The 14,796-nt window shown below is 40.2% G+C and overlaps 1 protein-coding gene across 3 annotated transcripts in view; it reads right to left on the bottom strand.

Annotated features, from left to right (window-relative positions):
• The window catches only part of CCNYL1 (cyclin Y like 1), a 33,703-nt gene extending 19,309 nt beyond the window's left edge, over positions 1–14,394 (bottom strand). For 2 of the 3 annotated variants that reach the window (XM_065880664.1, XM_065880666.1), the window contains exons 1-3: positions 14,169–14,394; positions 4,693–4,767; positions 2,778–2,812 (exon numbers count right to left, since the gene is read on the bottom strand). In XM_065880664.1, coding sequence (XP_065736736.1) covers positions 2,778–2,812; positions 4,693–4,767; positions 14,169–14,394 — 336 coding nt within the window. The remainder of the gene's footprint in view (positions 1–2,777; positions 2,813–4,692; positions 4,768–14,168) is intronic. The other variant, XM_065880665.1, reaches the window with a different exon arrangement.
• Positions 14,395–14,796: the final 402 nt, after the last annotated feature.

Below are 14,796 nucleotides of genomic sequence, written 5' to 3'. Positions count from 1 at the left end.
GACTAACAACCCCCAAAACTTATCATTGTTGAAATCCTGCCCCCACCCAATGAATCTTCCCATTGTGCCTACTGCCTCTGATTTTAACCCATTGAAAGAATAAAGTTGAAGTTCACTTTTTTCCTCCCCCTTTTCACAAGTTTTGGATATGTTTATTAAGAATCAATGACTTTAACTGAAAAATTTGTAATACTCCATCTGTGTTGCACATTAATGGACAATATGGTAGGGTGAGTGGTTTGAACAGAATTCATACTCAAGGCCTTAGTAGAAAAGTATAATATTCTAATTATAGGTATAACCAAATATATTGTCTGAATTAATATCGTTAATTATATTGAATTAAAACTTCAAACTTAGAACCTGTATTCAAAGAATAAATCTAAGTTTGAGTAGACTGACCACAAATCTATTTCCTCTTCCCCTTCTTTCAGAGATATCATCTCATTAGAATTAAAGGCATTTTTTTAAAAGGCTATACATAAGACAGGATAAACAGCAGATGATTTTTAATGTTTGAAAGGTGAAAAGACTAGATAAAGGAGTGGTAACTGACATGGCAGAACAGAGGAAGCACAACCTTGGTACCTACAGAGAGTGACTAAGACAGGAACAAGAAAACCAGTTTGTCTTACAGAACCCAAGGCAGGCTCAGAGTTCAGAGGCGTGGTCCCCAAATCCTTGCAGTGAGGCCCATCAGTTAACGAGTTGTCCAAGTGATGCTTCCAATTAGATCTTAACAGCCAGCCAGGGACCATCACACGTTTGAGGGAAGCCCCCAACAAGTAAGAGATCAAAACAGGAAGAAGGAATGGGACTTCCCTGGTGGTGCAGTGGTTAAGAATCCACCTGCCAATGCAGGGGACACGGGTTCGAGCCCTGGCCCAGGAAGATCCCACATACCACAGAGCAACTAAGCCCGTGTGCCACAACTACTGAGCCTGCGCTCTAGAGCCCATGAGCCACAGCTACTGAAGCCCACACACCCTAGAGCCCGTGCTCCACAACAAGAGAAGCCACCGCAGTGAGAAGCCCACACACGGCAACAAAGAGTAGCCCCAGCTCACTGAAACTAGAGAAAGCCCGCGCGCAGAAACCAAGACCCAATGCAGCCACAAAATAAATAAATAAAATAAAATAAAAGGATGCTTTAAAAAAAAACAAAACAAAACAGGAAGAAGGAATTGATGGGAGTGATAAAACTCAGGAGCAAATGAAAACTTGAAATTGAATCAGTGAAAAAAGGAATGACAGGATATAAGAGAACTCTATAAATTGAAAATAAGGTAGACAAAACAATATATTCAACAGGATTAGAGCAGAGTCAAGGAAATCTCCAGGAAGCAGGACAAAAAGAAAATGCAAAGCAGGAGGGGAAAAAAGTTAGCGATCTGGTAAGTCTAAGACTTCCAACACCTGAATAATAGGAACCTGGAAGAAAAAACAGAATATCAAAGAAACACACAAAAAAGGTCTATACCAAACCAAATTATGAAATTTCAAAATCCCAGGGAGACAGAAGGTACTAAAAGGTTCCAGAGAAGGAAGGGATGGGGGAAAATGACTAAAATCGGTAATGTACAATGTATCATACAATGTCAACAGGTTTAAGAGCAACATTGTAAATGAGAAGATGAGAGGGAAATGTCTTTAGAACTGCAAAAATTAGTTTCAATCTAGGATTCTATACTTTATCAAATAGAAGGAGTTTCAGAGAGGCTAGATCTCTATAAACTTTCTGCCCATGTGCCCTTTTCTCAGGAAAATGTGCTCCAGTAAAACAAGGAAGTATAACGAGGGAAACAGAATCTAGGACATAAGGGATCCAACACAAGAGAGCAGAGTTATGTGAGATCCCAGATGACTTCACACAGATATCCCAGGAAAAGAGGCACAGAGCAGGCCTAGGAGAACACCAGTCTATATGGGAGTAGGAAGACAAAAGATTGGGGAAAAGTGTCTCCAAGAAAAAAATGGAACAGATGTGGCTTAGTAGATGGAAAATATTTTTGATAGGCATGTGACAAATGGTAAAACATTTGGGGAAAAAAATAGCTGTTAGAAAACAGGCAAGTGAACATAGTCAGGAAATTAATTCCACAGAAAAAATGAAGAATGTGAAAGCAGGGAGACCGGGCAGGGAGCTACTTACTGCATCTGGCTGTGTGAGATCACGTTGGCTAGGAAAAGGGGGATTGGATTATCCTAGAGAAGTGCAAAAGTGCTCCAATGTCATTAATATTTAAGAAAAAGAATGAAGGGTGTACAAGGAGGAGGCACAGTCAGAGAACTATATGGCTCAGCAATGCACACACAAATTTGCAGAGTCGTCGTAATGTAAACATTGATTCTGATTTAATAAAAACTGATACATGCTGAGGGAACACAAGGAGGGAAATAACGTCATGGTGGAGTGAAGAGGCTAAGCTTTCACCTGCTATGACAAGAAGTCAATGTTAAAAATTAACTTACCTATTGTACTTTTATTACTTTGGTTAGAAAATAAGATCAAAAAAATAAGGCAAAAGAATTTAAGGCAGATCTTTATACTACAACCATATTATTGAAATTTAACTTAAATGTCAGAACCCTTAAAAAATGGGCACTACTAACTCAAAGACTTTCCTGAATACATTTGATAATTAGGAAAATAGAGATTTAGAAAATCTACAAAAAAAGATTCTACAGTATTGGATCCATCATATTTTTTAGGAATCATGGCAGACATATTTTTAATGCAAACTATTAATTTCTTAACTTTTCAACTGTTTACTTACATGGTTTAAATGGTTGCTCTTCCTCTTTTCTCGCACTAAGAATAAAAAAAATTAACTGATGAATTCTGATACAAATGCCATAGAAAAATAAAAGTAGTCGCTAATTATTTGATGGGTTACCAATAACACAATGAGATAAAATTCCATTCTATTTTTAAAAATAATTTCCAACAAAATATATAATTTAAATCACCCAGCAAGATGAGTCCTATAAATAAAATCTAAAAACTTAGTTTTACCTTTTTGACCTAATAGATATTCTGTATTAGGTACAAATGAAGGACTCCCCATTTACAAAAGAAAAGGACAAAGCAAATTAGGCCAGGTGAGAAACTTAGCTAATAAAACAATTTACCTGCTGCCTAGCTGAACTACTAGCCAGTAGTATTTTCTAATTCTTCATTCACACACAGCTTACTTTAATTACCACAATCTACAGATGACGACCCTAAGAACTAGTTTCTGGCCAGGCACTCGTCTCTAAACGCACCAGTATCTCTGGAAGCATCCTGAACCACTTAATGGTAACCTACTCAAATACCTTACTGAAAAAATACACAACTGGAAAGTAACCTATGTTAAAGGTAAATTTTAAAATGAGTGTGCCAACCTAAATGAATACATCTACAGCACACAAAACTGTTTTGCTCCAACAAAGGCCAGAAAAATAAAAGCTTGAAGAGGGTCTCAGGCCACACTCTTGCTCACACTGCCTCCTTTAACTCCAGACGGGCATCAAAGGCACGGATTCCTTAAGGCTGAAGAGAGAGACAGGCATGGGGCAGCTTTTCTTTTACTGTCTCCAGAGCCCCTCTACATGTGAGCAGCTCATGGCTCTGGAAGAAACTGAGAAACAGAGCAATCCTAACCAGAAATGAGTGGCTCAAGTACAAACACTAGAAAAATGCAAGTTAGAAACCCTGGGAGCTTCCAGGTTGGTGAACATGTAGTACCCTTGCAGAAGGCATCAAAGCTCTGTGCCCTGTCTCCATGCCTGGCCTTTTGCATCTCTTCCATCTGGCTGTTCCTGAGTTATATCCTTTTATAAAAACCAGTGATCTAATGGAAAAAAACAAAACGACAACAACAAAAAAACAAACCTCCGTTTTTTATTGTGCTGCATCACTTTAAATATTGTGAAATGTTCACTTCTTGTATTCCTGCTCTCGCTATCAACTGAAAAACTTGGTCATGTATGGCTTTTTAGCAAATAAACTAGGATTTAACATAACATTAAGGAAGACAAGCAGGCAAGCAGGAGTGCAAAAAATTCTACAGTTCTGATTCCCATCTTAAAACAAGGAGGACACAGGAAATTTATATGAGTTTCACATGCTGAGGATAATCTTCTGGGAAACCCCATAAGGCATGTTGCTCTCATTACCCTGGCACAGCACTACATTAGGATGAGAAAGTTTTGAATAGCTTAAAAGTTCTGAGTAGCATAAATCTGGATGTGAGATAGGCTCGTCTGGTTGAACACTGGGTAAAACAGGGCCAAAATCACAAGGCTCAATTCCCATATATAACAACTAATTTTTCTGATTTGATCAAATGAAAACCGAACTGTGACCTAAACCCTATCATTCATCTTTAACATATGTGCTCTTTGGAGCAAGCTGAAAAGGACAAAGTAGCACGGAGAAACAGACCACATCTAAATCATGTGGCCAGTTGACTATGTTGATAAAGAGGTGGCAAAATGTATAAACAGACAGTCTAAGTGTTCTCCTCATTAAAACACTGACAACTAAAGGAAAGTGTATCATCAACATATTAAAATAAGACAAGTGAATACATGAAAAAGTGAAACATTTAAACCACTGTAAGAGTTTTTCTAAATACTTCCTATAATACACAAAACAAAAACAGTTTTCACTCTTTTTCTCAGGGAAAAAAAAAAACATTGTCTTACCATCCGTTTGAGATTTGCTCAGGAAAATTGTGCTTGCCCTTGGGTGGTCAGAAGGGTTTGATTCCAAAGCTAAGTCTGTACAGGAAGAAGAGAAAAAGGTGTGGTGATTTAGTTGAGTAGAAAAATAAGTGATTTTAAAGATAGCAACACATTGATATAAACCAGTTTTAATAGCCTTGAGAAGAGCTTTTAGTAATGACAAAAAGGCAATTTTAGTAAAGGCACAATATAAAAATTCTATTGGGAAACAGCAAAATTGTAGAAACTCTCCATGCATGTGGAATAAAACCATGGCTATGTCTTAGACTTCTTTCACTTGCACCTAAATAATCGATGCCATTTTTAGATGAATCATATATGTGACTCCCCTCCTACTTATCAATTAAAAATTCAGTCACCCTCCTTTAAAGCTGATATTACTAGCACATTCCAGGAACAGTCTCAAGAAGCAAGTTATGCTGTGGCCAACTACTGTCAGATACCAGCTCAATGTATCAAATATGCCAAAACCAAGTGAGTTGCTTTTGGCAAATGTTCTTCAGACAATCAAATGGCTAATTCTAACTCCATTCAACAAATGAACTCATTTAACTGGCTGTGGTTTATCTGGGGGCTATTCATCATGGCAGATTTAAGAGGACTACAAAAAAGTTCAATGTTCTAATCTATAGGACCACTTCCGTGATAGTGATTTTTAACTTTGCCCTCTATTTCCAAAGCTGAACTCTCACTTCTTCATTCCATGCTGCATGATTAATTTGGGGCTTCAATAAGAGTACTTCCTGGAGCAGATCATAGGGCTACTTGAAAAAAACTTCTGGCCACACCTACATAAAAAGGTGGGTCTGCCTGTAGTCCACCTTGCACCAAGGTGGTACAGTGTCTTCTGTTTAGGCAGAAATACAAAACAAGCACAAGCTACCACATAGGATAATAAGGTTGTTGTTTAAAACAAACATAGAAGCCCTATGACATTTCCTCAAAAAAGTCCATCTCAAACCAATTAACCAATCTTTTAAGAAACTGGACCACGATTCAGATTACGAGTAATGGTGAAGGCAATTATTTCCCAGACCACGTAATAATTGATCTGTTTTTGAACGAGGGGTTTGATGGTCAAAGTGAAATACAAATATATCCCTGCCTCTTAGAGAATCAAAAGAATACACACATTGATATATTAAAAACTAATTCGTCTAGTAGTGAATTCTGTCTAACCCAGCATTTCACAAATGTATCTACCTAGAATCCCCTTTTCCCGCCCAGAAAGAATTTTGCACGAAGTAATTTTGGACTTCCCATTTTAACAGGAATCTGAGCCATCCATTTTAATGTTACTGCCAGCACTAGTAATTTACATAGCTAAACCAACTGCTCTGTTCTTCATGAAAATTCCTTCACTGAATTTGAAGTTTATCAAGCTGCTTTTGGAGAAAATATTCTATTCAACATTTTTATGTAAAAGACCCATACAATTATTTTCAAGTTTTTTTCCCCTACATATTTGAAAAATTAGATAATGGGAAAATAAATTATTTCAGCTGTACACAAAATGACAGGCAGAGACTTTCACAGCTGCCTCTAACCTATGGCTTCCGAAAGGATTCATGACTACTTACCTATACCAAAAAAGAAAGTAAATAGACTACATTTGAATCTAAAAAATAAGCAGAAATGTTTGCAAAGTAGCTATATTATTTACCACTGTCTATGGCATGGTAAAACTTAACAATTTTCAATTGAAGTCCAGGAAAAGTAAGTGCCAGAATCAAAGAGAAGCAAGCTTTAACACACACACACACACACACACACACACACACACGCGTGTGCGCGCCAAACCAAGATGTGCCACTACAGCTCTAAATACAAAAATCAAGAAGGCTGGGAGAAAAGAAATGACAACACGCAAAAAAAAAGTAAACTTAGCCCAAGTGACCAGAAAAAAGCTGGCACTCTCCCTACTCTGTCCTAGGGGGTTCAAAGGTGGGCACAGGACCCAGGACTGGCCAATCAATCACAGCTGTCCTGGGACTTCCCAAGAAAAGAGAAAGGCAGAACTGTGCTCTAGGATCCTTAGCTTGTCTTGAGCTGCTGGACACTCCCCTTGCTATCATGAGGGGAAAGGCTTCTCAGGAGACATCAACAGAGGAGAGCAGAACTGAGGAGATCATTTAACTCCTGGGTCAAGTAGTGCTTAACTCTGTGAATTTCTTTTAACTTGCAACTGAAGGAGACCTGGTTAATCAGCAGTACTGATGATCACACTGAAGGTGGGGAAAGGTAAAAGTCACTTGCTCATTCCTTTAACAAATATCATGAACAAAAATCTGCATGAGCCAAAACAATGCTGTTTAAAAATTAAACACAACCATTCACAATCATTAACACAGTGATTCACAACCATTACTTTTAGTTGCTTTTCTTATACGTTAAAAAAAGCTCTAATTAGTGTACAATTTATGTCTTCTTGTTACTAACAAGTGCTCTCCACCCCACTGTTGCATATTTATTGTTTAATGAATACACACTGGCCCATCAAGTGTTATTCCTATACTGGACTTAGCCAATCCCCTATTGCTGGGGATTGGTGCTTACAAAGTTCTATTCTTAAAATATTATGAGGAAAATCTTCATGTATATAGTTTTTTAAAATAATGGTTTTATCTCCTTAGCAAAGATCTTTGGAAGTGGGATGACCAAGCCAAAAGGTTAGATCACTTTCACGGCTCCATGTACAATGCTAAATTGCTTCCTAAGAAGGTGGGGGGCACATTAGGGTATAATGCTACCAATCATGACATTCTGAGTTCCTACCCTTGCTTTGGATACTTGAAAAAAAAAAAATTCCTACTGATATGAATGAGGAACCTCACCGTAGATCTAATTTGTATTTCTTTTCATTACACAGTTTGACTATTTTCCCACAGTTATCAGTGTTATTTCCACTTTGGTGAGTTGGCCTATCATTTGAATGTACTGTAAACACCAGGGCCCTACTGCTGTCAGTTTGCATGAGGTTTTCAGAAAATATTAATATTAATCTTCTGTTTATAGCCTATATAACTAACAATTTTCTATATAACTTGCACTTTTTGCTAATGAAAAATACCACATCACTATTTTATAGAATGGACTTGTGAGCCATTAGACAGTAAACTCATACATACACACAGTATTTCTGCACTTTCCATTAACTATCTTCCCAAGAGCCTAAGGAGACTATGTTAAAACCTACCACACTCTTCACCATCACAAAGGTAAGACTGCCAACTATTCAGCAAAGCTTTACCGCCCACCATCCCTCTCATCCCTCTCCCCACCACATGGACACACACAGTAATTTAGAGACTTCAGGAAATTACTGTGCATTCAGGAAATCACATGGATTCTTCCTAAAGTTATTTCTTTAGAAACCTCTGAGAATGTTTTACCCAGGAGAAATATTCTTGAGCTCATGATTAGGGGTTATGATTAAAATTGTATTTTAAGACCCATCACTTTAGTATTATCAATTTAAATTGCAACTTATTTGACAGCATGATAGGTCGATGTAGAAAAAGTATGATTAAAAAGAAATTAAACTCGGGTCTTAATGTAAACATTCCTCAGAGGAAACCTGTAAAACACCACCGACACTGAATACTGTTTTTCCTCCAATCTAAGATTCTACCAGTTGTTAAGATCCATCTCAACTGCAGTTGTTAAAAATGTGAAAATACAGGCAACTTAGAACAAATGAAATGCATTACTGAAGGCTAAAAGTGTTAAAACTATGCTATCAAACTGTCAATAAATGATTTTTCCTTGTTAAAATATTAGAGGGAGAGGGAAGTGACCAAGAAAGCATCTGACAGAAGCAGCATATTTCAGAAAGATTAATATCAACATATTGATTTCGATATATTCCAAATAAACAGGAGATGTCAGCAGTTTCTGCGCTAACTGATGAGCACCAGTTTACTTAAAGGTAACCACTGCATTTACTGAACTGCCCTAGCATCCCTATACTGTACAGTGTATTAGTTTTATGGCTCATAATACAAATATTACAATTCTTACAATTACCATGTAAACTGATGATTTCATCTCCTTGAGTCCACACTTTCCACCCCAGTCAGGGAGTCCCTGCCAGCCAGCCCTGAGCTGGGCTGCCTCACCAGAGGGTACACAGCAGCCTCTGCGCCTGCCAGTCTACTGCTCACCCAAGCCTTGATCCTGCTTTCCTAGCTTCTGACAATCCTGGCTTCCAAACTTCCCAACTCTGGTTTCCAACTGCTTCTGTACCTGCCTCTACCTTGGTTCTCAGTTTTGCCTTATTTTAATCCTTAATCAGTTTTACAGTGATCATGACTGAGAGGTGACATATAGGTAGGTACACCTGGCTTTATATATTGCTAAAGAGTACTTTACTCAGTTTCTTGGACTTTTAAGAACCTTTCTGGGTTGCAAGTTACCTTCATTTCATTTCACATTATGCAGTGTTACTGTTTTAACTCTAAAGTTTTATTACTTTAATACGCTAAAATAACAACAAAAGCGTATTGTTATTTTAATACGCTAAAATAACAACAATACGCTAAATAATAACAACAAGAAAAAAGGCAGTATTGGGCTTCCCTGGTGGCGCAGTGGTTGAGAGTCCGCCTGCCGATGCAGGGGACATGGGTTCGTGCCCCGGTCCGGGAAGATCCCACATGCCGCGGAGCGGCTGGGCCCATGAGCCATGGCCGCTGAGCCTGCGCGACCGGAGCCTGTGCTCCGCAATGGGAGAGGCCACAACAGTGAGAGGCCCACATACAGTTAAAAAAAAAAAAAAAAAAAAATAGTAGTATTCTAAAGAAGCTCACATAATGTCATCAATAAATTCTGTTCCTATATGCCATGCATTTGGAATTTACAGTCCTACTAACAATATTCATTTTTAAAACCTTGGACAACTCAATTTATACCTGAGAAAAATTACTACACTACCTAACTCAGAACATGGTGAGAATCAGATGAAATGCAAGAGCAATCTATATACTACAGCCTATTTTAGGCCCTTATTAATATCTCTTTTTTGTTCAAGCCACTGTTGGCTCTCACCTGAGCTACTGCACCAGCCTCCTAACTGGTCTCCCTCCCTGCTTCCTTCTGCCCTTACAGTCTATTCTCACACAGTAGCTGGTCTCATCTCCCTCCACCCTCTCTACCCCCCTTCCCTTTTTCTAAGAATTAACATCATTCCCCTGCATATAATCCTCCAATGGTTTCCCATTACAATTAGACTAAAATTCATATTTTTTTGTCAAGGCCCACTAGGCATACAAGGTCTTAATCCCCTATATTCCTCCTGGCATTCATTCACTCAGCTGCAGCCACCCGTCTTTTCTGTCCTTTGCACGCATCAAGCATATTCCCTTCTTAGGAACTGCACAGAAGCCTCTTCTCCCACATCCTCACACGGCTCTCTCAGGACTGCTCATGGGTCGCTTAAGGAGAGAAGCTGTTTTTAACCATCCCTTGTAAAACTGTCCTCCCCCCCAGCCCATTACCTTCATCTTCTTTCTTCTCAGTGTCTCACTACCTGACATTATTCTTGTGTTGTCAGCCCCCACGCACCTCTAGAAAGTAAGGACCTGAGTTAGGGTACAGGCTTTGTCTTGTCTAACCACTGTCTGTCCTGCCTCTGGAATGGTGCCTAATAATGTTTCAGTGTACCCAAAACCAGTTAAGTTTCTCCCAATTTTCCCACATCATCTAAGATTTCTTCTAATGCTGTCTTTTGATGTGTCTGTCACCTAAGACCAGAGTTAATTTCAGATCTCTTAGAGTAGTAGTTTAGTTACTCAGAATCAAAGACACAAGACAGGTTACCAAGAACCACGAAAACCTAAAAGAGGAAATCTAATGTTCAGTGAAAAACCAATGGTAACTTTAATTTGGGAAAAGAACATTTAATGTTAAAATACTTTAACTACAAAATGACTCACCCTATGAATTTAATTAAGTCGTAAGACAAAGTGTACAATCAGAATGCTATAGGGAAGTATCAATACAATGTGTCAGTTTTTATCTGTGTCCCCTGAATAAAGCATTATAATGGGATTATAAAAGATGCTCAACCATAAAGGCTGGGTAAATGAATTATGCTCCAACCATTCGATGGCACAGTAAACAGGTGGTAAAAGGCAGGCTGTAGAGCTATGTGCAGTTGCATGGAAATACATCATCCTGGAGCACTCTCTAGGTGTCAGCACAGTTCCAGGAGCTTCACGTCATTACTTTTCATTACAAAGGGGCACATAAAGAACAATCTCATCTTTGTAAAATAAACACAGTGTTATGTTTATATGCATACAAAAGGTTCAGGAAGAATCAACACCAAAATATTCATAAAAATTCTGGACATTCTGAGTGTGAGTGAAGGACTTTTCTGTGTTTTCTAAATCTTTTACATCAAATGTTTATTAATACCGTCACCAAAAAAAGTAAAAAAAAAAAAAGTGTTTAAAATAGCTACTGGAGAGAGGAAAGATCTGTTGCTCAGAGGTTTTTCCACATCATATTGCCAATTCCTTCCCTACCCACTCTTCAGGGGAATGGGAGGGAGGGGTCACTTGAGAGAGCACCTTTCACCAGAAAATTAGCAAAGCTCCTAAGGTCACAACATAAAGGTTGTATGAAAAGTTGATGAATAAAAATAAAATCAGATAATACAACCTTAGCATCTTATTTTCTATTATGACACTACCATCAGTTATATTAGATATACTGTTAAAGACAAAGAAGTGAAAAAAATTCTTTTGAGTCTATCTGAAATCTATACTACGTTCTTAGGAGTTACTTTTTTGAAATGGCTTGAAGAAATGATGTTCTTCTCCAATGTTTCTGAAGAACAAGACAGAGCATCATTTATGTACGATTTTCTCTAAGTAACCAAATAATTCTTCACTATAGAAAAGCCAAAATGTTTCATATCTGAGTAGGTATTTCTCAGTTTCCAGGGAAACTGATATAAAATTGTCTGAAATAAAGACATTAAGAGCAAACTTCCAATGTGCCTGTACTTTATATTTGGCCTTCTGACCTTGTTTCTATGGAAACTTAATTAATAGGCAAATGCTGAAATTGAGGTTTCTCTTATCACTTTATTGAATGCCCCCCCAAAAAAGACAAATTGAAATGAAATTTTAACAATCATGTTAAACATAAAAAGGTAAATTCTGTACTCATGAACTCTATTTTTCCAGTTCCTGATTTAACACTCCTTCCTTATCATACATAGTCGTATGCTAAATGCTTAGTACCTTACCTGCCCGCTTACCAGCTTCCCCTTATGTCCCTCTGTCCAGGGCATTCTCAGCTTCAATTGGATTTCACCAGAACAAACTCTTTAAAATATATCAAGGTGTTTACCTGACTGGTAAATTTAGGCTATTTCATGACTTCTACTTTTATTCATATCCATTGCAATGAACGTACAGACATAGAATGGAGAGGTAAATGTTGCTTCTGAGTTGTGTACAATAAACTGGAATGGCAATAATCAAAACTGGAGTATGCTGAGATAGGCCTAACTTATGGATAAATTATAAAATATAAGGTGCGCTCTAAACAGTTTCTTAAGCATCCCAAGAACTGAATTTGGCATATCTACCACCTCCCAAGTCTGTCTCTTTTGTTCAGTAGCTGTGTTACACAGTCATTTCAGATCTCTAAGTCTTGGCTTTTTCATCGGGAATAGAGGGAGAATATACACGGGCCTTATTTGTAGATGGAAGGGCCAAGTGAAATACACATGAAAATGCATTGTAAATCTTAAAAGAATTCTATAAAGGTCCAATTTTCATCTCTCATCCTACACTAGCCAACTACTCACTGCTTTTTAAAATCTTTTAGAGGCTTACCTTATAGCAACAAGCAGAGCAGTTTTCACAAGTACTTACATGCTTTGTGTTTAAAGCTACAATTAATTCACATAATTTGTTCATTTTTTCACAATATCTAACTATTCTGAAAAGGGAGTAGTTTCCACTTACAAAGCCACGTCCATCATAAGGGTGAATCCACAGGCTTAATTATTCTAACTTTTAAGGAAATTAAGTAAACCCAACTAAAATTTAAACAGAAGAGCTGTAAGACATTTCGTCTATGAAATAATGAAATAACCTCTGGCATTTAAATGAAACAAATGGGCCTGTGGGGCTTTAACATCTTTATGGTACAATGTTTTATACTTCAAAGAACACAGTCTTTATTAAAGTGCCACTATGCTACCCAGAAATTTTTTTTTTTAACCTAGAACCATCCCTTTCCGAAATTCTAGAGGCAAAAATCAAACATTTCCTCTCTTCTTTCTCTCCTCTCCTCTCCTCCCCGACAACACCCACCCCCCCAGCCATTTAGTCTTCAGAATTTTACCTGAATATTCTTAAAGTTGAATAGGATTCTACTGGTGGGTGGGTGGGGGGCGCGGGGGAGGGAGCCATGGAGACACTTTTCTGCTTAATGGATGTGGCATGTTAACTCCCAAACCTGTACATTACAAATTACAATCTGAATGTTTTTTCTCCTTTGAAACTTTTGTCCAGCAGTCTCAGGAACCACGTCGCCCCCCGCCCCTTAGAACAGGCAACGGGTGAATGAAGTCGGTTAAGGTTGTGTAGCTGAAGACATACTTGTGTCAAAGTGGGAATTTTAAAGTAATCAGAACTCCATGCGGTCTCCTTTGGTAAAGAAAAAAAAACAAAACTATTCTCTGCAGCCGTGGCGTTAACGTTTCACACAGTTCACAGTTATTTTAAGCCCCCTCCCACCATTTTCTTTCCTATCGTGTTCAAATTATAGTTAGAAGGGATAAAGTAGCTTCTGTCAGGGCGACTGAAAACATTAAAATCCAAAGAATTTTACTTAAGAACACCACATTGACTCTGCCCAGATCTATTTTGAATTTAAATGACAAATCCTATAATGTTTGTCTTAATTGTCTCGAGTATCAACTACCTTAACGAATGAAGTCTATCATCAGGCCCTTACCTAGTTCCTTCGGTTAGGTGCCATCTGGATAGGGAGACGGGATGGATACGCCGAAGTTAGAGTATTTAAGTTTTCATTAAGAAAAGAGAGAATACACCAGAAAGTCTTTGCTAAGTCCCACGAGATGTTAAATAGAACCACGAACAGGAAGGGCCGCGGACTGGAGGGTCTCAGGCCGGGCTGGGAAATGGGAACGGGGGAAAGAATTGGGCATTCGGGTAGGGAAGAGGAAAGGAGACTGGCCGGACGCGACGGGTAAAGAATAAGGGGTGGGGACGCCAGGCAGAGCCAGCCTTCGTCCCCGGTGCCCAGCCCTGGGAGAGCCAACTCCGGGCAAGAAGGAGCCCTAGGCGGCGGCTCCCTCCCGGGGGACCCTGGGGGCGGCGGAGGCCAAAGGTAAGCCCGAGAGCAGACGGCGCCGACCCCGCGAGGAGCGAGGCGCGCCCGCCGCTTCTTACCTTCGGGCATCTCCCGGTCGCTGATGTGCTGCAGGTGGTGGCCTTCGCCACCTCCGAAATCCAACTCGGCGGGTTCCACGGCAGCCGGCGCCGGAGCTACTGCCACCGCGTCCCCGGCCGCCGCCTCGTAGACCTCAGACTCGTAGTCCGGCTCCGCTGACCCCGTGCGCCGGCCCAACTTGGGGCTGGCATTGGGGGACACGCAACAAGACAGCGAGTTCCCCATGGGGCGCCTCCACTCCTCGCCGCCTCCGCCTCCGCTCGCCCCCCGACTCCGCCGCGCTCAGCAGCCGCCCCCTCCCCCAACAATGGCGCGGCGGGCACTGGCAGCCCCGGGCTATGCCGGGGCTGCGCCACGCATGCAGGCGCGACCTCGCCCGCCGCTCGCCCGTCCACCCAGCCGCCGGGCCCCGGGCAGGGCTCCGGCCCCGGCCGCACCCCCGCCGCCCCCGCCTCCCCGCAGCCAACTAGTCTGTGAGGGCGGCGACCAGACCGGCTTATTTAAAAGGGGTGGGGACCAGACAAGCGCTGAGACGCACAGCCACTGCCGGGAGAGAGCGCAGCCGGAGCTCCTCCTCCTTCCGCCGCCGCCTCCCGACTGAAAGTAGCTAGCCTGGCCGGCCCTTGC

Source organism: Phocoena phocoena, chromosome 7, assembly GCF_963924675.1.
Source record: "Phocoena phocoena chromosome 7, mPhoPho1.1, whole genome shotgun sequence".
In the NCBI taxonomy this organism is placed as follows: Eukaryota; Metazoa; Chordata; class Mammalia; order Artiodactyla; family Phocoenidae; genus Phocoena; species Phocoena phocoena.
Note: the sequence above shows the minus strand (reverse complement) of the source record. Positions and strands in the feature narration are given on the sequence as shown.